This window comes from Felis catus, chromosome C1 (genome assembly GCF_018350175.1).
Source record: "Felis catus isolate Fca126 chromosome C1, F.catus_Fca126_mat1.0, whole genome shotgun sequence".
NCBI lineage: Eukaryota > Metazoa > Chordata > Mammalia > Carnivora > Felidae > Felis > Felis catus.
Window position 1 is genome coordinate 208,646,230 of NC_058375.1, and position 24,639 is coordinate 208,670,868.

General features: G+C 40.6%; 1 protein-coding gene across 8 annotated transcripts in view; it reads left to right on the plus strand.

Annotated features, from left to right (window-relative positions):
* The window catches only part of NYAP2 (neuronal tyrosine-phosphorylated phosphoinositide-3-kinase adaptor 2), a 268,339-nt gene that overhangs the window by 214,570 nt on the left and 29,130 nt on the right, over nucleotides 1-24,639 (plus strand). For 7 of the 8 annotated variants that reach the window (XM_019838751.2, XM_019838755.3, XM_019838752.3 and 4 more), the window contains one exon: nucleotides 6,668-6,771. In XM_019838751.2, the coding sequence (XP_019694310.2) occupies nucleotides 6,668-6,771 (104 nt within the window). Of the gene's footprint in view, nucleotides 1-6,667; nucleotides 6,772-7,309; nucleotides 10,068-24,639 lie in introns of those variants that run through there. The other variant, XM_019838756.3, reaches the window with a different exon arrangement.

Consider the following 24,639-nt stretch of genomic DNA (forward strand, 5'->3'; position numbering starts at 1 on the left):
CTCCTCTGCTCATGTTCTCTCTCTCTCTCTCTCTCTCTCTGTCAAAAATAAACATTAAAATTTTTCATTAAAAAATTTTAAAAAATAGGTTAAATTATTTTTGTCATGTTTTCATTCCTAATACGGGTGATGAAGGGTTTTATTAAACTTGTGTTTGTTTGTTTATTCTGTTTCTGATGCCATAATACAAGGTAAAATGCCTATCCCCATGGTAATATGCATTTGATCCTGATACAAATCATGCTATGTCTTTTTAAATTTGTATCTTGGCAAATGGATTTTCTTTATGTTATGGTAGTAAGTATAATTAAACAGCATATATTACTTAATTTTTAAAAGTTTATTTATTTTGAGAGAAAGAGAGAGAGAGAGAGAAAGAGAGAAGGCATGCAAGTGGGGAGGGGCAGAGAGCGAGAGGGAGAGAGACAGAGAATCCCAAGCAGGCTCCACACTGTCAACATGGTGCCCAATGCAGGGCTCGACCTCACGAACAGCAAAATTGTGACCTAAGGTTGGACACTTAACCGACTGAACCGCCCAGGCACCCCAGTAGCATATATTACTTATTAAAAAGGTAAAATATATTCCTTTATACACATATACTATAATTTTATTTTAATGTGAAATAAAGTATTCTTGAAGACAAGAACACCTTTTATATGCAGCTAAAGTGATAACTACCCTAAGGGGTGTTTCAGAAATTATATATTACATGGGGTACCTGGGTGGCTCAGTCGGTTGAGAGTCAGACTCTTGATATCAGCTCAGGTCCTAATCGCACAGTCCTGGGATCCAGCCTCATGTCAGGCTCCAAGCTGAGCAGAGCCTGCTTGAGATAGTCTCCCCCCACCCCGTCTCCCTCTCCCTCCCTTGCTCATGTGCACACTCTCTCTCTCTCTCTCTCTCTCTCTCTCTCTCTCTCTCTCTTTCAAAATAAATAAATAAACTTAAAAAGAAAAAGACATTATATATTACAATAAAAGAGGCTGTCAAAAAAACAAAAACAAAAAAAAACTGTTAATGCGACACCATGCTATCCTGCCAGGTAAGAAACCAAGCATGCATTGCAGTATGTAGGGCATCCCTGTGTGGTAGGCAGTAGTATGATTTATATTATGTCTACATAAGAAAGTGGAAAGTGGTAAGGGGAATCTCAGCTCTTCAGACATTTAGAAGGAACACAAGTGGGCATTCCTAACTCTACATGCGTGGGATTCTCCTTCTCTTTACAATGGATCTTGTACTTCTACAATTACTTCTAGAAGCCATCCTTGGCCCATAAACTCTACCTATCATGTCTCCACCTCACTTTTTGGGGGGTTTTAGATCTTCACCAGAATTCCAGTATTCTCAAGAAGAATTACCAGTTCGTCCAGTATCTATAGTTTTACTCTCTGGCCCTGCAGATAACACTAGGACCTTGGTCTGTGACTATGGGGTAGTTGGGACTCATCCAAAGCTATGTAAGTCTCATTCAGAGGAAAGCTCCACGGAACGCTGGAGAGAGGAATATCTTCTCCCAGGGTAGATGTTTGCATCCTGCTGGCTTTCTTTCTCTGGTCACAAAATGATCACAACTATGATTAGGCCCGTTTTCTCTTTTCAGCGCCATCCTGACAATGCTGGGGCCTATGAGTTTCTCAGGGATCTACACAAATATTGGGTATTAAAAATAAAATGGTAGCACTAAAATTCCAGAAGAAACTTCCAGGTTAACATTAATGAATGTTTAATGAAATTATACAAAGTACGGCATCAGGTTCACGGAATCAATTGTTAAATTCAGTATTAAAACAATTCTATTACAGTTACTTGGTGATCAAAAAGGATGAAATCTTACCATTCTGGATGGAGGTAGAGTGTATTCTGCTAAGCAAAATAAGTCAGTCAGAAAAAGACCAACATCATATGATTTCACACATATGTGGATTTAAAAAAAACAAAACAGATGAACATAGGGTAAGGGAAGGAAAAATAAGACAAAAACAGAGAGGGAAGCAAACCATAAGAGACACTTAAATACAGAGAACAAATTGAGGGCTGCTGGAGGGGTGTTGGGTAGCAGGGGGGGCTAAATAGGTGATGGGCATTAAGGAGGGCACTTGTTGGGACGAGCACTGGGTGTTATATGTGAGTGATGAATCACAAAATTCTACTCCTGAAACCATTATTACACTATATGGCAAGTAACTTGGATTTCAAGAAAATTTAAAAATAAATAAATAAAACAATTATATTACGTTTGGGAACAATTTCTAGATTCGATTGTGTCATACTGCAAGAATTCCTGAGTCCACTTGATTATTGCCTAGAAATCATAGCCAGTCATGAATGAATTGGATTATTCGCAGTCCAATCATTCCTGAAGCAAAATTATAAAAATGCATGCAAATTATATACAGGACACATGACATTTAGCGTGGGACTTGAGGGCATCTTATGTGTTTACTTGTGATGAGTGATAGAAGCCTTTAAAAAAAGTGGTGGGAACCATGAAGGTTTTACTATAGTCCTGGTACAACTACCACTTATTAGTTAAACACCAGTTTATCTCAAATAGCATATGTGTTATTTCCAACAAATGCCTTCCTTAGAAATGAAAGTAGAATTTGTAACAAGCATACTTTGTTGAATTGTAAAGGGACCTCTCCGTGACTTCCATATAGCCTTGAGCCATTGATTAGAAACTTTCAGCAAGATGACTTGGGGAAATCATGATATGTTTCTGCTACTAGAGAAAAATATTGTGTATTAGGAAAAAAAACTAAGATAGAGGAAAGATATGTCTCAGAATTTGACTGATTTTATTTCTTTGATGCTAGATGAAAGTGTTTTCTTTGGTGAAAGTACCCTACTCTCCTGTTGCTGTGTAGATACAGAGGTTGAGAAGAGTCATTTGTCTTTGCTTTCTGAAAGCAAAGAGAACTCCAATACTCACAATAATAGCAGTGAATGCCTTAGAGATTATTTGGTAACACAACTAAGGACATGATTTTGAAGAGAAATACAATTCACCTTGAAGGGAAGATGAGAAATGATTGAGAAACGACTATCTCTACAACAAAACAAAACAAAACGAAACGAAACAAAACAGTGATAAATTGAATCCACTAAGAATAAAAACAAAGAAATATTAAGTCACACAGTTTGCTGGGTACTTACATAATAAAAATTTTAAGATGATCATGAGTCATTACTTGGGAAACATTTCGTGATAATATCTTGATAATGATTTATTCCAAAAAGTTAAAATTGGTCTCTTTTCTTTTCCTTTTCTTTCCTTTCTTTGGTTCTTTCCTTTTTCTTTTGTTTCTTCTTTCCTTCTTTCCTTCCTTCCTTCCTTCCTTCCTTCCTTCCTTCCTTCCTCTCTTTACTCCCTCCCTTCCTTCCTGCCTTCTCGGCTTCTTTTTCTATTCTTTCTTTTCCCCTCTGATTCTCTTTCTTCCTTAATCTACTACCTTTTTCTTATTCTTTCTTCTCTTTGCACTTGATCTGCATTGAAATTTCATATATGACATCAACTGTTACTTCTAGGATGATGATTAATAATAGAGCTTACAAAGAAAGAAGCTTTTCCTTGGATGTGGGAATAACAGGTGCCTTTTAGTTCATCATTAATCTCTTAGTGAAATGGAATGAGTTTTTCTTGAGGGAGGAAAGTTCTACCTTAGATCTCTTTTGAGGAACATGGCCATTGTTCTTGAGCCCCCAAAAAACCTTGGCAATTTTTACATGAACAAAATTCAGGATGAAAATGTACTGTTTTTAGTGTCATGGTTCCTAAGCTTCCCTGTTTAAGGTTCAAAGCACAGTGTATTTCCAAGGGCAGGTAAGATGGACAATTTAACTTCAATGTCATAGCCCTAAAGAATCTCTGTGAGGCTTGGTTTTAATCAGAATCTTTTCTGGGGTTTTTTGATTTTTGGGGCTTCTTCAGACAATTCTTTTGGTCAAGGAACCTTGGTGGATGCTACATCATAAAGACCCCCAACATGGTCCTTTAATATAGAGGGACCATGATATACTCCATAATATAACTCCATAATATAATAAACTTGAAATGCATGTAAGGGCCATGTAAAACCGAAAGAAGGGCAAAGAGCCAAAATGAGTAAGATAAAGATAAACCAAAACTTCACAATTGTAATAATGTCCCTACAACATGACCCCATTAAGCAGTGATGTTATGCAGTGTGTATGTGTGTGTATTTGTCTCTGTAAGCATGTGGACGTAATGGCTTTATGGTCACAATGTTAGTCTGCTGCTGCAGGTAGAATCATGACCCATATGAGCCATGTTGGGATCCAATGGTTGACTCCAGTGTGACCTCACCTTAGTGCTAGCCCACAGGGTAGTCGGCTCGTAGCCTAAACTGCTGTGTGTAATGTGGATTGAGTGGTTTATACTGCAGTACCTAAGGGGGCTTCGTGAGCTCAGACATGCTCTGGACTGATGTCCAATGGTGGTAAGACGAAGCCTTTGCAGGTCATAATGAAATGGGGAGTCTGTCTGGATTTTGGTACAGCTCAGTCTGTTCCTTAGAGATATCTTTGTCTATGTTTGAAAGAGGCTGGTTAAGTCAGAATCTGAGTGGAAACCTAGCAGGAGAAATTAATCCATAGGTACACTAGATAATGTAAAAGGCCTCGAATTGTGTCACTCATCAGATAATCTCTTTAATATAAACTGGCAAAGGACCTTAAGTAAAGAAATATTATTTGCCGTCCTTTCCTAGGAAAAAATAGTGTATTTTCTGACTCCATGTGACTAAATGTGCTACCACAGCAAAGGGATACATGGAAACATTGGCCCCGTTCTAAATACACGTCAACCAGGATTGTGATAGATGTTTTACCCGTTATTTTATATAATAAAAGATGATTTGCTGAGGTATGCAAGGATTTATGCCTCCTGGGAAATGAGATTAACTTCTAAGTTACAGTGATAGTTTATGCCATCGTATGATGCTGTTATATTTAAACACCTTTCAAAAGTGGTTGAGTAGACTAGAATCATCTGCATAAAAAGTAAGGCAGGGAGAGTTTCCAACCTCATGCCTCCTCTGAAATGGACCCTAGAACATCACAAAGCCTTTGAATGAGAATCACTGCCTTTGTAAGTGGGGAGCTAGGCCTTGAACTCAGGCCTTAAAGCATATTCTACATTACTTGCATTGCCTCCATTTGTTTTTAGGAGTTGCCTTGACCTTTCCTAGGTTAAACTGAGTGTCTTCAGTGAAAGAAAAATGCGTATTAATTGAACACTTACTGCGTGGCCCACACCGACATAAATGCCCAAAGCCGCAGCAGGCATTGCAAACACTGTATAAGTGCTAAGGCAGTTTCAGAACAGGATGCTTCACAGTAGGAAGGACTTGCTGAAGTTGGTCTTCAGAAAAGGGTAAGACTTAGTCTGACGGAAGTCCACACAACTGCCCACCCTGAGGTGAAGGACAGAAGCAGGATCAAATGCAGAAACTGAGAGGGGAAGACAGTTGCATGTGCTTTGGGGAGAACAGTGGAAACAGAGTGGATCTGAGCAGATCACAGGAGGCCTCTGAAAATTGGTCAAGGGGGTTTGAAGTTTTTCTCATATGAAATATGGAATAATTAGACAACTTGGAATAAGGTGGGTGGCTTCAAAGTAATTTAGGAAGCTCAGTCTAGGAAAATGGTGTCTAAGTTGGTTTTGAGCAGAGAGATTATGGGGGTCAGCAAGGAGGTTTCCAATATATACACGTGTATGTAAGTATGTGTAGAAATTGGCAGCTTTTCTGGCTAACTGTGTAACTCTATGGAATATCTTTCGGATTAGAGATAATTCAAATATAGCCCAGACAGAAGCTGGAATATACCTGGCACTCAAAAAGTTACAGCCAATATAAAAGTCTGTGACAAAAGTATTTTCTTCTCAAACGTCTTCATCTATATTAACATTGAAATTAAGATCCGATCTGTACCCTCTTGGATGAAGGGAACTCTTCCATTCCCAAATTCTAATCTCCAAAGTATCCCATCAATGGCCTGGGAAACTCATTTGAGCTTCTGAAATCGAAGAAGAGTTAGGGGGATGTTTTTATAACTTGGAAAAATACTATCATTATGAAAAATACCAAACGTCTTAGAAGATGGTTGTCAACTTGAAAGTGAATAGAGATAAATTAGAGAAGGGCTACCTTTCAGCCCAAGCCCCAGGTTCTAGATTTCAAGATTAGAAGAAGGAAAAAGAGAGAGAGAGAGAGAGAGAGAGAGAAAGGAAGGGAGGGAGAGAGGAAATATTTTGGAGCAGGTAGAAAAGACATTTCAAGACCTCTGGACCAGCACTGGAGGAAGTGTTCATGTCACTTGCTTTTTTTTGCCTGAATGGGGCCCTTGCTCTGGCACTCGCTGTATAAAAAGTAACCCCAAATAAGGTAAAATGCCTGAGGGAACAAGGCCTCTGCTTGTTCCCTTGGCTCGTTCTTTATTTCCGGGAGCTGAGTGCAAATGAAGCTCGTTTTCCAGTCGGTTGTCGTGAGACTGTCACGACCTGCCGGGTACTAGCAAGCATCTGCAGTATTCAATGCACTGAAAGAGCGCGCTGCAAAACAATACGGGAGCCTGAACGCCGCTGGTCGCTGCAGACCCTGCTCAGCTAATACTTTGCCTTTTCCCCCCCTTTTCACAGAAGCGAAAGTAAGCTGCAAATTAGGCCGGTCTGCGTCCACATCAGGTGTGCCCCCTCCATCAGTGACGCCTCTCAGGCAAGCCAGTGACCCGCAACAGAGCCAGGTACCATCACCGTTAGCCAATCGTGATTGACTTCGTGTGATGCAACATGCCAGGCGCTTCCACGTCTGTCTGTCCTGTGTTGCCGTAGACAACTCTTGCGTTTGCTTTTATTTTTCTATGTGTGTATGGGTGGAGGGGGTGAGTTGTGGCGGTCTGTGTTCTCATCCGGAAGGGAAAGTCTTTCTTCTCTGTGACTGGTGAAACTTCCTTTGCTGTTTGTTACCAAATCGTTTTTTTGTCTCTGGTTCCCATCATTGTGTAATATTAATGTAGTAAATTTGTACTCTATGTATTGGCTTAGTGGTTATTTTTTTTTTAAAAGCTCTTCCTCTCTTCCATGTTTTGTGTACTTTTATACTGTCTCTGAAAATTTATCAACATTTGATAAATTTATCTACTTTGTTTCATGTAGATTTCTTTCTAAATGTTTTGTCTATAACACTTGCACAGATGTTGTCAATGAATTTGTACATATCTTTCAGCTCTTATCCTATTAGACTGTAATATTTGTGGCCGTTTTGCTTTTATTTCTATTTAGCTTGGAGCATGATTGTAAGACACTGTGGATATCGATGTCCTTATAAATATTCATATACCAACTCATCTGGATTGAACATGGCAGCCAGTCTTCTTTCTTAGGCTATAAAGACAAATTGACCGACCAGATAATCTAGATATTTACCAAAAACTGTAGATTAATAAGGCGATCTTTAAATAAATGATTTTCCTCTCTTACACCAACAACATCAGAAATGTTCTCAGAAAGAGAATATCAGTGTTCATGCATGGTAAATAAGATCTCTATTATCGCTTGGAGAAAAGAGACAAGAAATAAAGGCATAAACTAAAATATCATTTAATCCTTTACAGTAAGAGTATGTTGCTCTGATGTTCATTTGGGTACATGGTTGTCTCTGGGGAATAATCACGACACATAAATGTCTGTGTATAACTCACCCAATAGAAATTCAGTACGTTGACTTAATTTGTGAAATTTAATTGTTGTTAGTGTTAAGTATTACGGGTGTTAAATAGGATAATGTCGTCCTGGAGTGATTTCTCTCCACTTCCCAGCTTTAATCTTTGCATTCATAAAACTCTTCTGAAATAGTAAATTATAAAACTAGTGAGGGTACCTCCATGGGAACTGTCCGTTACTGATTAGCAAATTACATATTCATCAATTATTTAAAATGTCAAGCTATTTTAAAAACATAACTAAGCAGAATAATTGCATTTTTTTTCTAGTGGGAGACATGGTGCTGTTTAGTTTTTGGTCTGGCTTAAATGTGCACAGGATTTGATTTATGAATATATGAGTTATCTATAAACACGAGAGATGAGAGGCTTCTCTCAAGGGCATCTCAAGTGTCATTTAGATTTCCTTGTGTCTTAATTTAAAATGTTAAATGCTTTCATAACTAAATGTATCCAGCTCAAACACTTTGGGGGTAAAAAAAAGAAGAAACAACAGGACAAGGAATTAATAAATAAATAATGTAATTAACCTCACTGAGATAAAATTAGTTTCTTAGTTGATTCAGAGCTATTTCAAAAAATTACATTTACTGATATTTAAAAATTTAAAATTTGAATCCAGAAAGGGGAGAAATTTAGCTGTCAGGAGATTGCATTAATATAAATGATTTTCCAAGGACATGTACCTTGCTATCACATTACCCTCAGTATCACGGGGAGGTTTTGTGTTCTTTGTTTTGTTTTGCTTTTTTCCTAATTATCTTTATAGTTGCTTCATCCTAAACCCCTTTAATTGTAAGGGTCCCTGGGTTAAAAATGATAGCAGTTTCCTGGGATAAACTTCTGAAATAAAAACAAGACAGGATTTTTGTGCTTTCGCATTACCAACTCTTTATTCACCTGATGGCATACTCTTTATTCTTCAAAATATAGCAACATGAGAAAGCCCCAACCAGCAGAAATTCTGGCCCACATCCATATGGTAGATAGGCTGTCAGGGCTCTGAACTAGAAGGCTAGCCTCTGAGACTCTCTTCTGTGGCTTGTGACTGGTTGTAGTATTTGCCTGTTCTTGTACTAAAGAAGTAAATATGGCTCAGAAGATCCTTGCTTTGCATTCCTATGACTTAGGACTAAAGTCAATGGTTACCTGTTGAGGATCTCTTCTCACCCAGTTCTCAGACCCTTGACTGAGATGTCTAAGTAACAACCCTTTGTTGTGTTGATGGCACTGCCCTTTGTTCAGTAACCCAAGGCGGTGTTGACTTGTTGACTGTAAGAGTGAATATTCACACACCAACTAGGCTGTGGAACACCTACCATTATCAAATAAATATCCCCCCCCCCCAATTTGGATACCAGGATTCCCAGTAATTATTTAATAACAGAATGTGTAATCAGAGATGAATCCACCTTTCATTAGGAAATCATGGAAAACCACGTGATCTCTTTCAAACAAACAAAAGCAATCACCAATCCCTAAAATAATTCCAATGGGTGCTTATGAGCTGAGGAAGTTGGCTTTAGGATGCCTGTGCCATTTCAGCCATATTAAGGGGCATTACCGTTCATAGAGAAGGCACTGTGCTTTCTTTCAGATTGTTCATATCTGATCCCTTTTCCATTTCTTCAGTAGAAGCTTTTGACTTGCCGTTACATGTCATGGTAGGAGCTTTCTCGGAAGTACTGCAAGAAGGGTGTATAGAAGTGCCTGATACTGCTCCAGCAGAAAAATACAGAGGTGCCCACAGTGGCCCTCCAGGCCTAGGCCAATAATGACTGTCCACCCCCGAAGAATCTAGAGACAGTCGTTAACTGACTGAGCTACAGAGGAGCCTAGTTAACTGACTGAGCTACAGAGGAGCCTAGTTAACTGACTGAGCTACAGAGGAGCCTAGGGCCAACAGTGACCGCCTACCATCTGCATTTGTGTATCAACAAAGGTCAAGGTAACATTGCTTGATTTTGCAATCTTTCGGTCTCAGGTAACTACAGCAGAGGCAAGATTTGTAGAAAGACATAATCTTATCTGACTGGAAGTTCAAAAGACGTAAGTTAAAATGTAAAGCTCAGGAAAGAAGGGAGTTGTAAAGCATGTAGAGTCCAATATTCTTTGAAATTCAGAGAGTTGAAAACACATTACTTTCTTTGTGAATTCACTCCAGAATAAGTAGACTAGACAAGGGGCAGGACTTTTATTGCCATGAAGCCGCATATGTTGGCATTTGTCTGAATGTAGATCTTTGGAAATTAAACCGAACTTCTGTGCCTCCTGTGAAAAAATAAAACCTTTTCTTTTCCTTAGTTATAAAAGCAAAACTGTCTAGTGGTCACATTGAACTTGGAGCACATGTAACTTTCTCTTTTTTCCTTATATAGTAAAGTGGAAAGCCATGTGTTCAGGAGAAAGGGGGCGGCCACCTTTGTAGACAGTAGAAAGGGGAGTTCATGTCATGCCCCTGATTCGGCCGAGAACAAGCCTACCTCTGGGAATGGGACCCCCATTCCATTGGCAATCATACCACCTGTGGTCTTGCTGCAGCAGGTGATAGGACAGCCGCTAATGCTCTTGGCCACGTGACAGCCATGCTTTCTTTCAAGAAGGGTGCCGCGAGGCTGTGTCTCTAAACAGAAGTGCCAGTTTTCCTTGGAAAAATGTTCCCAAAGAACATTTGTATTTGTGTTTCAAGGAAGGAAGGAGATGAGCACCACACCCTCCACTGTCCACACACTCACACAATACACACATGCGGACACGCTTGCACACGCACACACACACGCACGTAGACACTGACATTTACATACACTTACACTCCATGATACACACGGACTCTCACACACTCACGTATACATATACATACTTGCTCACACTTGCACACTCAATCACTTGTGAATGTGCCCACTTCACATTTGTTAGGTAACACATCCCTGTGTCAAATCAGAGAATCCCAGAGTAGTGATCACATCACATCATATCACAGCATCACATCACCATAACAGTGATCTAAGTGTTGAAATGAAACCTCACCTTCTCCCTGAGGCTGGCTAGTTGATCTTTCTAACCTGGATTATCTCTGATGATCCTTGATCTTGGGGAGGGGTTGGGAAAAGGCTGTCTGTACTGTCCTTTGGACATACATTTCAAAGGCTGACAGACCCAAATCTCTTTGGAAATCTCACAGTCGCCTCTGAAGCCATTATCTCTTGTTCTGTGGGCCCTCTGTGCCATGACAGATGCCTCTTCACTACCTAGGACAGGCCTCACCCCGGCGTCTTTTCTGTGTCCTCACAAGCTGTTAGCCGGGCAAGCACCCCAGGTCCATTCAGCCTGCCCCTTCAGTATGATTTCTCAAACATTTATTCCTTTCAGTGCCAGTCCTCTGGACCCTTTCCAAGCTCCTAACATCCTCTTTCGATATTTGATGATCCTGCTGGGGCGTAATGAGAGCCAGCCTGGGCTGACTGTAGAGCAGAACATGTTCTCTTTCCTCATGGATGCCATAGCTACGTCTGCAAGCCAGCATCAGGCCAGCTTTTCTCTTCTAGAAAGAGCATGTTGGGGTGGCCAAAGCTTGGCACATGTCCAGCATGTGTTCTGGCCATGCCTGGATGTCAAAGTTATTTTTGAGATACCCTTATAAAAAAAGGAAATTAAATCATTCAAAGATACAGAGTAGGGATCAGTATATATGATTCTGTGCCCAATTCAGGGGCATACCTCTAATGGCCAGCACACTGTGTGAGAATCAGTGATCTTTGCTGACTCACAAAGTTTCTCCCTTGATAAATGTCTCTCTATATATGTCCTTGAAAAACTGTTTTTCCCACACAATCTAACGCTGACCCTTTCCTTAATTTTCTACCTCTGATGCAGTGGGATGTGTTGATTGGTCCCACAGTCTCAGTAATGCTTTGTCTTAAAGCTTTGAGAAGATCACCACTCTGTCTCAGGGTCTCTGTCAGTTCTGGGCTTTCATTTAATTTTCCAGATAGTCAGAACATTTGTACATAGAACTTGTCAGAGCCTGGAAAGCATAAGGAAGGTGAAAGACAAAGGGAGACTGAGTATATTAACATAAATACTCAAACTAGGACGTGGGAATTCTGATTCCATCCACTCAATGCCTACCTACATCTCTGAATAATGTAACCTTAAAGGGTATGTTCCAATTTAACTTCACCTTCAATACATGGGAGCAAGTAGAAAAATAGAAGAAACAAACGCTAAGAATAAAGAAGCCTTAATGATGCTTTCTCCTTAGAATTTCCATGCCACCGTTAGCATGGATGTGGCTTGTTTTGCCAAGACTATACATCCTTTATTCTGGCGTTAAGCCTTGCAGACCTAGAACATATGTATTAAGAGGTTTCATCTGATCAGTTGTATACATATTTTCAAATGTTTGCTATCTAGAAGCTGAAGTCTTGCGGTGGATGGGAGGGAACAGTGTTAGGCAAGGAGGGAACAGAATATGGCATGCGCCACCCCAACTTAACACAAGGAAGGGGTCCTTTTCCGGCATCTCTTTTTCAAATGTTGAACAAACTTTTGTTGTTGTTGTTGTTAAGACCCTGTGACTATTCCAGTTACTCTTATGAGACCTGATCCGAGAGAATGTTCTGCATTGTCTTTGTACAGCTGATTGGATTGTATGCTCATTATTACAGTGCATGATGGGAATGGGGGAAAGGCAGAAACAGAACACACAACCAAGCAGCAAATGTTGAACTCACTTCATTAACACATAGCTTCCCACCACAGAGTTTCCTTCAGGCCATGGGATAGATTTTACAATGACTCCTATTGTTTGCTTCATTCTGCATACAAGTTGACTGTTATGTATTTCCAAATATGTAAAAACTCAACAAGGATACTTGAAAAACCCTGCTACCTTTAGAAGGCAACCATCATCACGCTCGAGAAGGGTTTACCTGTACTAAGTTAAAATTGTAAAATAAAGTGTTATGTTAACAAAGATTATGTTACAAAAAAATTATACTTATTTGTTATAATAATGATATTTACTGAAGAGATTGGACCTAGCCCTGTGAAATGTGGAATAAATTCATATTATAATTAAAAATGTCAGTGTTTATATTGATCTATTGCCATGCATTATGGCAAAAGTGCATTACAATAATGCAAGTGTCCAAAAGCAAAAACAAACAAACAAAAAGTATTATCTTTTGTGTGCTCTCAATAATCCTGTCTGATTGCTTTATATAAATATTAGGCTTTAGTACCCTATGAGACTCTCTACAATTGTTTTCATGTTTAAAGAAAAAAAAAAACCAAAATTTGTTGTTACTTTTAAATAATAGAAAAATCCAGTAATATGTTTAATGAAATATTGGCATTCTTTGGTTTCCACTTTTATACAAAGAATTCAAGTAGCAGGGACTCCGATTGCTTTTCACAACACACTACAGTATAGCTAAGAAATCTGACCTGTTATTCAGGCATCATCCTGTGTTAACTTTTGTATATTCCAGGCGGCGAAATATTCAGAAATCATCTTTTAGAGAGCAGTATTCTCAAGAGCGGTCTCGCAGTCACTCCATTATTGAATAGGATGAACTGAAACAAACGTATCCCCGTGCCCTTCTGCCAACCCCCGCCCCCCACACATATAATCTTGCCATTCATTCCTTAGAATAGGAGGCAGAGTGTACCAAATGAGGACGTTCTAGAAGTCATGAACCAACTGACACAGAGAGGTGGGGATGGGAACAAAGGGACTCTGAGACTGTACATCCTCTGACTGCCGCAGTCCCTGATAGGTGTGTGTGTATCCTCAGCGTCAGAGTTGATAACCCCACCCACCAGAGCTGCAGGCAAAAGTGTGAAGTAGCTAAAGTCTATAGCCAGCATCCTTGAACTCGTGGAAAAGACCAAACATTCATTGCTCAGATTTCTTCAATGAGGGTTAGCATGACGAAAGCCATGTGCTGCTTATTGCCATCTCTGATGTGTTCATTGTATTCCAGGACTGTTCTGAGAGCTTCCCCACGTCACCGCAGGCAAGCTCTCAGCAGTTCAACCAGTGGGTACCATTGCCATCCCACATTACAACCGAGGTACTCAAGTACCTTGTCCGAGTTTTGGACCTGTTAGGTGTCAGTCTGTGATCTTAGCTACTCAGCTGAATGAAAACATGAGCTTTTGAGGTGGATTCGATTAGATTATGACTATTAGACTCTTGAATCCACCAATTGGTGGCTTGAGACCTTGAATACATTGTTCAACTTTTCGGAGTCTGTTTTCTTATCCGTAAAATGGGTGCGGTGTTACCTGCCTGGTGTAGCTGGTGTTGTTGTTGTTGTTGTTGAGGATTAATGAGATAGCATATGTAGGGAAAGTCTTGGATAGACAGACACAAACTGCTAGAAAAATACTCATTCTTTCTCTTTTCCCGGATAGCTTCTCCTTCTTCCGAAGAGTCAACTTTCCTGCTTGCTAGAAAATCCTAAGTGGGAGAGTCATTCTAATCCGTGGGATTCCGAAGGGGATGGGCACGGAGGGAATGGTTGCCTCCACCCTGTGTTACGGACCTTGCACAGAACTGCTAGTGCGTGGTGATAAGAAAAGGCAGACAGAGCTTTAGTCAGTTTTATTACTGATTTTAAATTCTCTGGACAGTGCATCTGTCTCCCTCTTGCCAAGCTTCTGAGCTGAATTGGTTTTTCCCACCCCCTCCTTGGTGTACTTGATATGACTGGATTCATCGTTCCTTTTCCAAATAGGAAATTAGGTACTCGGTGATTCACTACACAACAGGAGTCCGCATTGGGCATTTCTTCCTACCTTATCAGTCTCATGTGTGCCTTGGAAGCCAAGTGAGTAGAAACCAACTAAGGCTATCGTTTCAGAATTCCACCTGCCCCCAGTACCACTTTACTCTCCTATTTGAGTTCAAGTATGAATGAACGTGAGGAAAATGTTCCGACTGCTGAGGAAGCCATTACTTGCTGGGGCCAGGACGACAGGCGTAGAGAAACAGGTTAAGCTTTTTACCCACTTCCACACTTAAAGCTTTCCCGGACCATGGTTTTAAACACCTGACTTCTAACCCGAGTCTTGCGGAGGGAACGTGTGCCAAGACTAGTCCAGATACACCGTGTCAGATGGCACCATTTTGTATTTTTTTTTTTTATGCTTATTTATATTTGAGGTGGAGAGAGAGTGCAAGCAGGGGAGGGGCAGAGAGAGGGGGAGACACAGAATCCGAAGCAGGCTCCCGGCTCCGAGCCGTCAGCACAGAGCCCGACGCGGGGCTCGAGACTCAGGAACAGTGAGCTCATGACCTGAGCTGAAGTCGGACGCTTAACCCACTGAGCCACCCAGGTGCCCCACCATGTTGTATTTCTTCAGCCAGGTCACAGACAGTGGAATCAATATTGTTTAGTCCTTTCTAGCTTCCTTTATTCCTCTTTAAAACGCCCAGGGTGTCCTTCTTTACTAAACTAACGATAACATGGATGTGTCCGGGAAAGTAAAGCCGACGATTTTAAATCACATCAGTCCCTTCAGTTTATTCCAGGTGTTTTCAAGCTGATCTTTCAAGTCCCCAATTTCGTGTCAATTTTTATTCAACAATTGGAAAATAGAAAGTCGGGGGTGGGGGCACTGCCGAAAATATTTCACTGCTAGACTTATTCCAAAAGTCCGGTATACTTAAAAGTAAGGCTTTGGCTCAGTCTAGAGAAGAAATGATCAATTTATCATGGTAGAGCTTGTGGGAGTTGTATACAAATAGATAGCCTTTGGAGGACCATTAAAGCTTTACAGATTGATAGCTCCATTTGAGAGCTAAATGCTATGGTGGTGTTTTGCTGCCAGTTGTTAGCGGAAGTCCACAGAAACCTTCATCATGGACTTTACTGAAAGGAGTAGCAGGCTTTGGATGGGGCTGGCCCATCTAACGTAGGGAAAGTACTGTAACGTTAGGCGGACCCATAGCGCCACCTAGCGTCCAGAGTGTGCTTTGCAATCTGTACTTGGGTTCTAAAAATAAATGAATCCAACAAAACTGCTTTATGAAACAGAGAAAATATGCTGTTTGCGATAATAACCATAATGCTTATAAGAACCCACAATGAATACTTTTGATATTTGTTTTGGATAATGTTCATGACTTTAGTCTTGCAATTTTAGGCTATCTAACTTAAAACAATTTTTTTCTAATGCTTATTTATTTTTGAGAGAGAGAGACAGAGACAGAGCACGAGTGGAGGAGGGCCAGAGAGAATGAGGGAGACTCAGAATCTGAATCAGGCTCCAGGCTCTGAGCTGTTCTCACAGAGCCTGACACGGGACTTGAACCCATGAACCATGAGATCATGACCTGAGCCAAAGTCAGACGCTTAACCTACCGCCAGCCAGGAGCCCCTAGGTTATCTAACTTTTAAATATACCTTTCTGTACTTTTGTGGGGAGAGGCATGACGAACCATGGCCAGCGATCTCTGAATGTTGTGCATCATTTATGATGAGATGCAGGCATTTTCATTAGGACTTATGACCTCTTCTGTGCGTTGTAATTTTCTGAATCCAACCTGAGCCTCTTGGAAAGGAGATCATTTTTCTTATATTGCATTCTGAAAAGAAAGCTAGCAGAGAAAACTCGACTGGCTGAATGAAAGAATTCCTGTTGATTGCTTTTGTTTATCATGAACATATTTGGAACATATCACTTAGGATTCTTTTCTGAAAAGAGAAGCCTCCCTAACTAGTGGGTAAAATTACCTCCAACTTAAGTTGCATGTAGATTAGGAGGAAACCTTTATGCTACATTAATGTCGGGTTGGGTTTTACTACCCTAGACTCAAAATAATAAATACACCCACATTATGACTGCCTTAGTCAAGAAGCACTAGAAATCTTTCCTTTTCCCACCACTTTCTGTTCTTCATCTATGGGCAAATTATTGTTCTCTGTTCTGCACTGCAAATAAACATTATCTTTCTTGTTGAAAGCATCTTCTCCAAAGACAGTCAATTTGTAAAATGGCTTTTGTTGAAGACCATCTGGGTGGCTCAGTCAGTTAACTGTCTGACTTCAGCTCAGGTCATGATCTCACAGCTCCTGAGTTCGAGTCCCACATTGGGCTCTGTGCTGACAGCTCGGAGCCTAGAGCCTGCTTCGGATTTTGTGTCTCTGTCTCTCTCTGCCCCTCTCCCACTCATGCTCTGTCTCTCTGTCTGGATGTCTCTCAAAAATAAACATTAAAAATTTTTTTAATAAATAAATCGGCTTTTGTTGAGCGCCTACTATATGCTCGGTGCAGTGTTCAAGATGTTTTATTACCTAATTTTATTCTCACAACCTGCATATGCAGTAGATAACATTATCCCCATTTCACTGATGGGAAAACCAAGGCTAGAGAGTATGTTACCTGTTGAAGGTCTCATTGCTAGTAGTGGCTACGTGGACAGGAGGTATGAGCCCTGGTGGTTCTGTCTACTACATGTTTGTTTTCTTTTCTACCAGAAATAGCTGCCCTTCTGAATGTGTTCTCTTTGTAAAACCCACCTTCCTTCATTTCTATTAATGTCATTCATTGATTTATTTAATCATTCTTTGCTTTTCCTGGGTCTTGCCTTTGAACTTCTCTAGATTAAGAGCTAGCATAACAGAGGGTCAAATTCAACTAAGACTTCAACTGAACAAGGTACCACCTTGGAGCAGGATCTCCAAGAGTGAAGCAAGGCTGGGAATGTAGCCCCTGGAAGGAGGCTCGATAGCATTGACTGTCTCATTCTCTTATGGACTGTGAACTGCTCTTGAGAGAAACCAGCCATGCAGGCGTGGGTGCGTGTGCGTGAGTGTGTGCACGTGCACAAGTAGGAACGCGGACACCTGAGCACATCTTATTCTTTGCACACACTGAAAAGAAAACGCACCCCCTCACACACATGCACACGTACACATAGCTTCTAGAGCACTGATGTAGATTTAACCAACAGCACACAAAAGACAAATAATGTATTCACCATGATTTATCCAGCTTCTGGGCTTCCACGGGGAATCTGTGAACAGACACTTTAAAGGGGGAGGAAGCAACCAGACTGTCACTTCAAAGCCTTTGTTTCCTAAAAATAAATGCTGCATTAGAGGTAGTTAATAATCCCTAGTTGTCAGCTATTTTGACAGGGATCGTATTTGGAATACTGCATTTAATGACTTAGTTCCCAGGAAATGCGGAAGTTACTTGAAGGGCCACAAGATGTCAAAAGGAATCATACCCAGCCCAGTCATCTTTGCCCATGAAAGGGCTGAGGCTCTTCGGGAGTAGCCTTTGTGGTCAGTCACTTATCCTTCAGGATGCAATCTAGAGAGGAACCCAAACTGTGCTGTCGTTTGACCAATGCTAACAAATAATGAAACAAGGAACCTTTGGAGAAGTCTTGCATTGGAAGCACTTAACATCCATGGTTGCTTTTCCCAGACCTTGTGGAATTTCCAGGTCTTTTGATTTCTACATCCATATGAAATGAGATAATGAATGTAAAATGACATTTTAAGCTAGAATATTTAAATGTAAATGTTCATTTTCAATCATTTATTATTTAACACGTAGTCCCCCCCCCCCTTTTTTTTTAACATTTAACTTTGAGCAAAGAAGTGCAAGGCACTGTCCGGAAGCCTTAGGGGGGAACAGGACAGGCCACAGGACAGGAGAGCAGGAGACAGCAAGACTGGGGCTGCTCCAACAGCTCTAGGTTCTGGCTTCTCTCAGACCCAAAGGTGTCTTGGAGAGTGATCATGAGGTTTTATGACAGGTTCATCCTTTTCCCCAATGGGTGACCATTCTCTCGACCTGTCCCCATATCTAGCCTCCACACCACAAGAGACTATGTGTTGACTCCTCAGTGTAAAATTCTGTAAAGTGTGCCCATTGCTTACAGGATGGATGATAAAGGGCTTTGCCTGGATTTCAAGACCTATATGATGGGCCCTGGTCTTTCTGTCCACCTTCATCATCCAGCACCCTATCTGGTCCATCTCATGCTTATCTACGTGCCCTGCACGGTTCTTTCTCACTTTCAAATGTCCCAGGGATGCCTCCAAGATTTGCCTACCATTTACTTCTTCTTGGAACACCCTCCCTAATCTTGGGGTCCTGGAAACCAGTGCTTATCTGTACATTAAACCTGGAATCGGTGTGAGAGCACAGATAGCTGTAAATAGGGTTGTGATGGCTCCTAGACATAGGGTGAGAGTTTGAATGGTTGTGTTCTCACGCCACAACCCTCCCAGGCATATCTCCCATCCCCAAATCTCCCTGTACTTTGTACTTACTATGCCTTATTTTTATATAAAGTAAAGGGGAGAGTGTTCGAGTTCAGAGCCGATGGCCGAGAAAGAATTCTTGAGATGTCTTTGGTGCAAAAAGGTGGTTTTATTAAAGCACAGAGACAGGACCCATGGGCAGAAAGAGCTGCCCAGGGATTATGAGGAGTGACTGATTATACACTTGCAGGTTGGGAGGGGGTTAGGGATAGAATAAGTCTTTAAGGTATTTTGGAAACAAGGTTTCCAGGACCTTGAGGGGCTAGCTGCTGTTAGGAAAAGGTCATTTATTACTGTTGAGTAAAAACTCAGTCATGAGACCCTTCAGATGTATATCAGGGGGCCATAAGCTTGGAGTATGATTGCTGATTGCCAATCTATAACTTAGGGGGTAGAGATAAAGGAAGTTTCCAAAGGAGGTTTTATATGTTAAAATAGACTCAGGGGATCCTGGAGGGTCGAGATAATGTTAAGCTAAGATTGCTTTTGCCCCTAGCAAAGTGTCATCATCCAAGCAGCTGAGTTCCTAGAGGAAGGTCTGTCTGCCTGTCTCAAGGACTTGTCAGCAGGCTGTGAGTTGTATGGAAATTTAATTTTTTTTTCTTCTGCCTTTGTTTCCCACATCCTAAAGGAGAACATTGTCTGAGGATGTTAGCCTCTGTTCTGATACCTGGAAAAAGCAATCTGGGGAAAGGTCAGGTTAGAAAGATTCCTTTGCTATCAGAGTTTTCAATTGGCAGTTGTGTATTGCAAATTACAAAGAGGAGGCTGTACCATGTCATGTTTCTCAAATATATTTGACCATGGAACCCTCCCTCTCTTCCTTTTTTTTTTTTTTTCATTTTTCCAAAGAGCCTCTTTTTTAATTCCAAAGATGCATATTATAAGTGTCTGTCTCTTTAAGGGCTGGGGTGTATATTTTCATCTTAGAAATCTCTAGTCGTCTTGTACATACTGAATGAATAAATTAATGCTACAGGTGGAAACAGATAAGCATCTCATTGTAAAGCTGTTATAATAATTTGCAGAAGCATTTGGGCTCCTGACAGGTGGCTCTACGCATAGTCCTCACATATGCCCACCTCCATCAGTTTACTGTTTTTACCTGCTGGTGGAGGATGAGAGACAACTAAATGTTAGAGAAGAGATTTAAAATTCAAGGGCCACCAAGGGAGATAAAACAACGACTGCAATTCACAGGAAAAGGGAAATACCTATTCAATTCATTCCTAAAAGTTTTCTTTCTTTCTTTCTTTCTTTCTTTCTTTCTTTCTTTCTTTCTTTCTTTCTTTCTTTCTTTCTTTCCTTCCTTCCTTCTTTCTTTCTCTCTCTCTTTCTTTCTTTCTTTCTTTTTCTTTCTTTCTTTCTTTCTTTCTCTTTCTTTCTTTCTTTCTTTCTTTCTCTTTCTTCTTTCTCTTTCTTTCTCTCTTCTTTCTCTTTCTTTCTTCTTTCTTCTCTTTCTTTCTTTCTTTCTTTCTTCTTTCTCTTTCTTTCTTTTTTTTTTTAAAGCAGCTTTATTAATACAAGGAGGGACAGTATGTCATGGGGCCCATTTTAGAAAAGTAGTAAACTTTAATGATGCAAGAATATATTGAGGACAGAACAGAAACTGGGATTGGACGAAATTAAGACCTTTATGGTCCCTCATGGAAGTGATTGTGAAGCTCTCTCCCCACAACTAGTTCACTCTGAAATTTTATTTTTTTAAAATAACACAAAGCTTACACAACGTTTACACTTCTGACACCTGCCACATTGCGTGTTCATCTATTCACATTCTGATGTGTGGAAGGTTTTCCCCCACACCACCGAGCAATTCTTCAACACCAGCTGGGTATCCTATGACTTAACTCAATTCTGACTGCAGATAACTCAATTATCTGCCTGCGGATGGCACCAGATCCCACAGGTCAAGGGCTTGGCTCTACAAGACCGGCCCCACCTCAGGTGCCTTAATGGAAAGTCCAGGTTGTCACTCTGCTTCTGACCAACTGGCTCTAAATCTGAGGTTCCTACGACCCCCTCCTTGGGTTCAGGCATTTGGCTGAAGCGGCTCACAGAACTTAGAGAAACCTTTTACTTACTAGATCACTGGGTCATTACGAAAGAATATAAATCAGGATGAGTGGATGGAAGAGGTGCCTTCCTCTTGACAAGAGGTGCCTTGTCCCCCAGGACAAGTTCTGGGGAAGCGAGGTACTGCTTCCAATGCTCTCTGAGAACCCGCTTCTCTCTTTGAACCTCTACACACTTACCAACCTGTGGAAGAAAGCTCCAGAACTTCTTCCTTTTGGGTTTTCACAGAGGCCTTCATGCCACAGGTCGGATTGATGAATTCATTGACTATTGATGACCGAACTCATTCTCCAGGGCCTCTCCCTTCCCCGGCGGTGGGCGGGGCTAAAAGTGCCAACCCTCCAATCACGCACGTGGTTGGCTCCATTGGCAAGCAGCCCCCCATCCTGCCTGCTTTCCAAAAGTCATCTCATTAGCATAACAAAAGACACCTTTACTGTTGTCTTGGCAGGTAATTCCAAGGGTTTGGGGAGCAGTGTGCCAGGGAGAGGGGTGAAGACCAAGGACAGATTCTTTATTATGAATCCCACTATCACAGTCTTCATATATTCTACTTCATTTAAATTTTCTTTTTACAAAATTTTGCCTAAGGTTATTGAAGCTGAACCCCTTCTGTCTTGCATCCAGTCTTTTTTTTTTCTATTGTTTTGCCCCCGATTTTGAGGGCAGGTGACCTCAACACATGACAACTTGTCTCTTGGGTGGATTGAGCACATGTTACATGCCCGCAGAATTTCTAAAACGATTCCTACAGCCCACTTTAAATACAAAGTCAAGAGTTCAAAAAGTGTTTTTTGAAAAGGTGTGAGAACTATCAGTGACAAAGAGCTATTTGCTATTATAGGATGCTGACTTAAAAGAAAGTCTACCCTCCTGCTATACTGTCTGTCTTCTCAAAAAGAGTCATGGAAGGGAGACTTTTAATTCAACTATTAACTGTGTAATGAGTTGTGGGTGCGAAGATTTGCTAAAGCTGCCAGAAGGCAGCATTTTGTCTTTCCCTGTTTCCTTTAAAATTCAGGACAGATTTTTCCGGGTCCTTAAGGAAGTGCTACATGTCAATACTCGCCATGGAGACGAAGAGAAATTATGTGGAGGGGTGAGGCCAACAGAATGATCTGGAATAGAGCATGTCATGTTTTTTTCCTCCCTTCTCTTCCTGCCTCTTATCTTTCTTTCCTCTTCCTCTTCGATGCTCCCGGTGCAGCGACTAGACCCTAGGAAATACGATTCACTGCAGGATATTGCTAGGTGCAAACTTTCTGATACTGTTACATGCTACAGCTCTGCACACAGTCATTTGAGGTCTGGGCAAAAAGACAGTGTGGATCAAATTAATTTGGGGCCATCTTACCTTCTCCTCTTCCTTCTAAAGCCTCCCTGTTCTAAAATCACCTACCTCACACAACATTTTCCAGCCTGTGTCTCATACCCACTGTCTAACCTACCACCTTTTGAACCACTAACCAAATACTAATAACTAATAAGAGTAACTGTCATTGCTAGTTACTACCGCGTAGAACTGTCATTGACGCTTTGCAGTAATTAGCATTAGCCCTTTAGAGTTTGCAAGCTGCTTTCATGCATTCACTCAACAAACGCTCATTCTCCATCTGAAAAGCACCAGGTGTTCTGATAGATGCTCAGTGGTTGATGAAACTTTTTGCGTTTAAAGGAACTTCAGCCTGATGAACGATACATGCACGTGCACACACACGCACACCCCACACATTTTAATCGTGACATTTCATCTCTAAATACTTAAACTGTATCTCTGAGACCAAGGACATATTTTCTAAACAGTCACACCCCAAAAGGCAGTCAGGTCAACTCTAATGACTTAATACTGTGGCCTCATATAAAGCCGATTTTCAAATCTCTACGAGTGTCCCAATACTATGCCCTTCCCCAATCCAGGGTCCAACCTGGCATCACATATTACATTCAGTTTTCATAGTCTTTTTAAAAATTACTTTTCATTATGAGTATTTCTGAGCTGCGATGATTTTTCACTGCGCTGAAATTTTCAGTCTAGAACAGTTTTGTTTTGTTTTTCAGAATGACCCTTAGTTTTGATGATTGTTCCTTTGTGACTAGAGTTAGTTAAACATTTTGAGCCAGAAGACCACTTGTGAAGGTCTTCTCAGAGAATCACATGGCACACAATGTTCCATGACTGGCAACATGATGTTGGATCACTTGATGAAGGCTGTTTTTCTATTCTAAATACTCGGTGGGGCGCCTGGGTGGCTCAGTCGGTTAAGCGTCCGGCTTCGGCTCAGGTCATGATCTCATGGTCCGTGAGTTCGAGCCTCGCGTCGGGCTCTGTGCTGACAGCTCAGAGCCTGGAGCCTGCTTCAGATTCTGTGTCTCCCTCTCTCTCTGCCCCTCCCCTGCTCATGCTCTGCCTCTCTCTGTCTCAAAAATAAAATAAAATTAAAAAAACATTAAATACTCGGTACCAGGAGGGAGGGATCGGGGAGGCTCTGTTGGAGTCTGTCCACCACAAGACCAAATCCACTGATTAAATAGATTTTGTCTCTTGCATTTTATTTTTAAAAAAGGAAAAAAAAAACATTGATCAATTTCTAAATAGATTTGACTTTACATTTTCCTTTGTGACCATCACAATGAGTCTGCAAATTGCATCGTTATGCTCTACGTCTGATGAGAAAACTGAAAAACAAAAGGTCAAGTCTCAAGTTTACATAGCTACCAATGGCAAATCTGGGATTTTTTAACCCTTTCCAGTCACTCCCCATGCCATGTTTTTTCTTGTATGGATCAGCCTCAAATACTGAGCACAAATGTTTTGTACCGTTCATCACCACTAGAGGGGGGAAGAGGAATTTCAAAGTTAATATACAGCCTTTATTTGGATTGGAAATCTTGAGAGTACAGAGTTCCGTGCTGGGGACTGCTTAAACATGAATGAATAATAATAAAAAAAGATGCTGTATCCCCACTGCCGCCCCACCTTTTTTTTTTTGCTTATTTAGGTTAAGATAGATCGAATATACATTAATACAGACATTATAGAATAAGATTAAAGACAAGTATAAACACTAGCCAACTATGAAATGAATAATGGCCCGTATTTAATTTATACTAAGGTTTACATAAGAGAAGCAGTTGGTTGTTTTTTTCCAATGTGTATTATCTATCTGCAAGCATAAAACATAGTACATGCACTTATGGAACAGGCATTGAATCTCTCTTCTTCCATGAATCTATCTTTTTTTTCTTTTTAGAGAAAAGACAGAAAGTCATTATGGAGTATGAACTTGGCATTTATTATACTGTGTTGTTTTAAAATTAAAGGACCCCAATTAAATATCTGTATATTACATCTTTACCTACCACAGTAAGATATCATGATGTTTAATTCATCTTTAAAAATTCACTACTGTGGAAAAATACAAGGCAAAGCTAATCTTTACACTGACTCGATTATTAAAACAGACCTTATCTTGTGATATAAATAGAAACCTACATTTTTTATTCCCAAAGTAACAGCAATAAC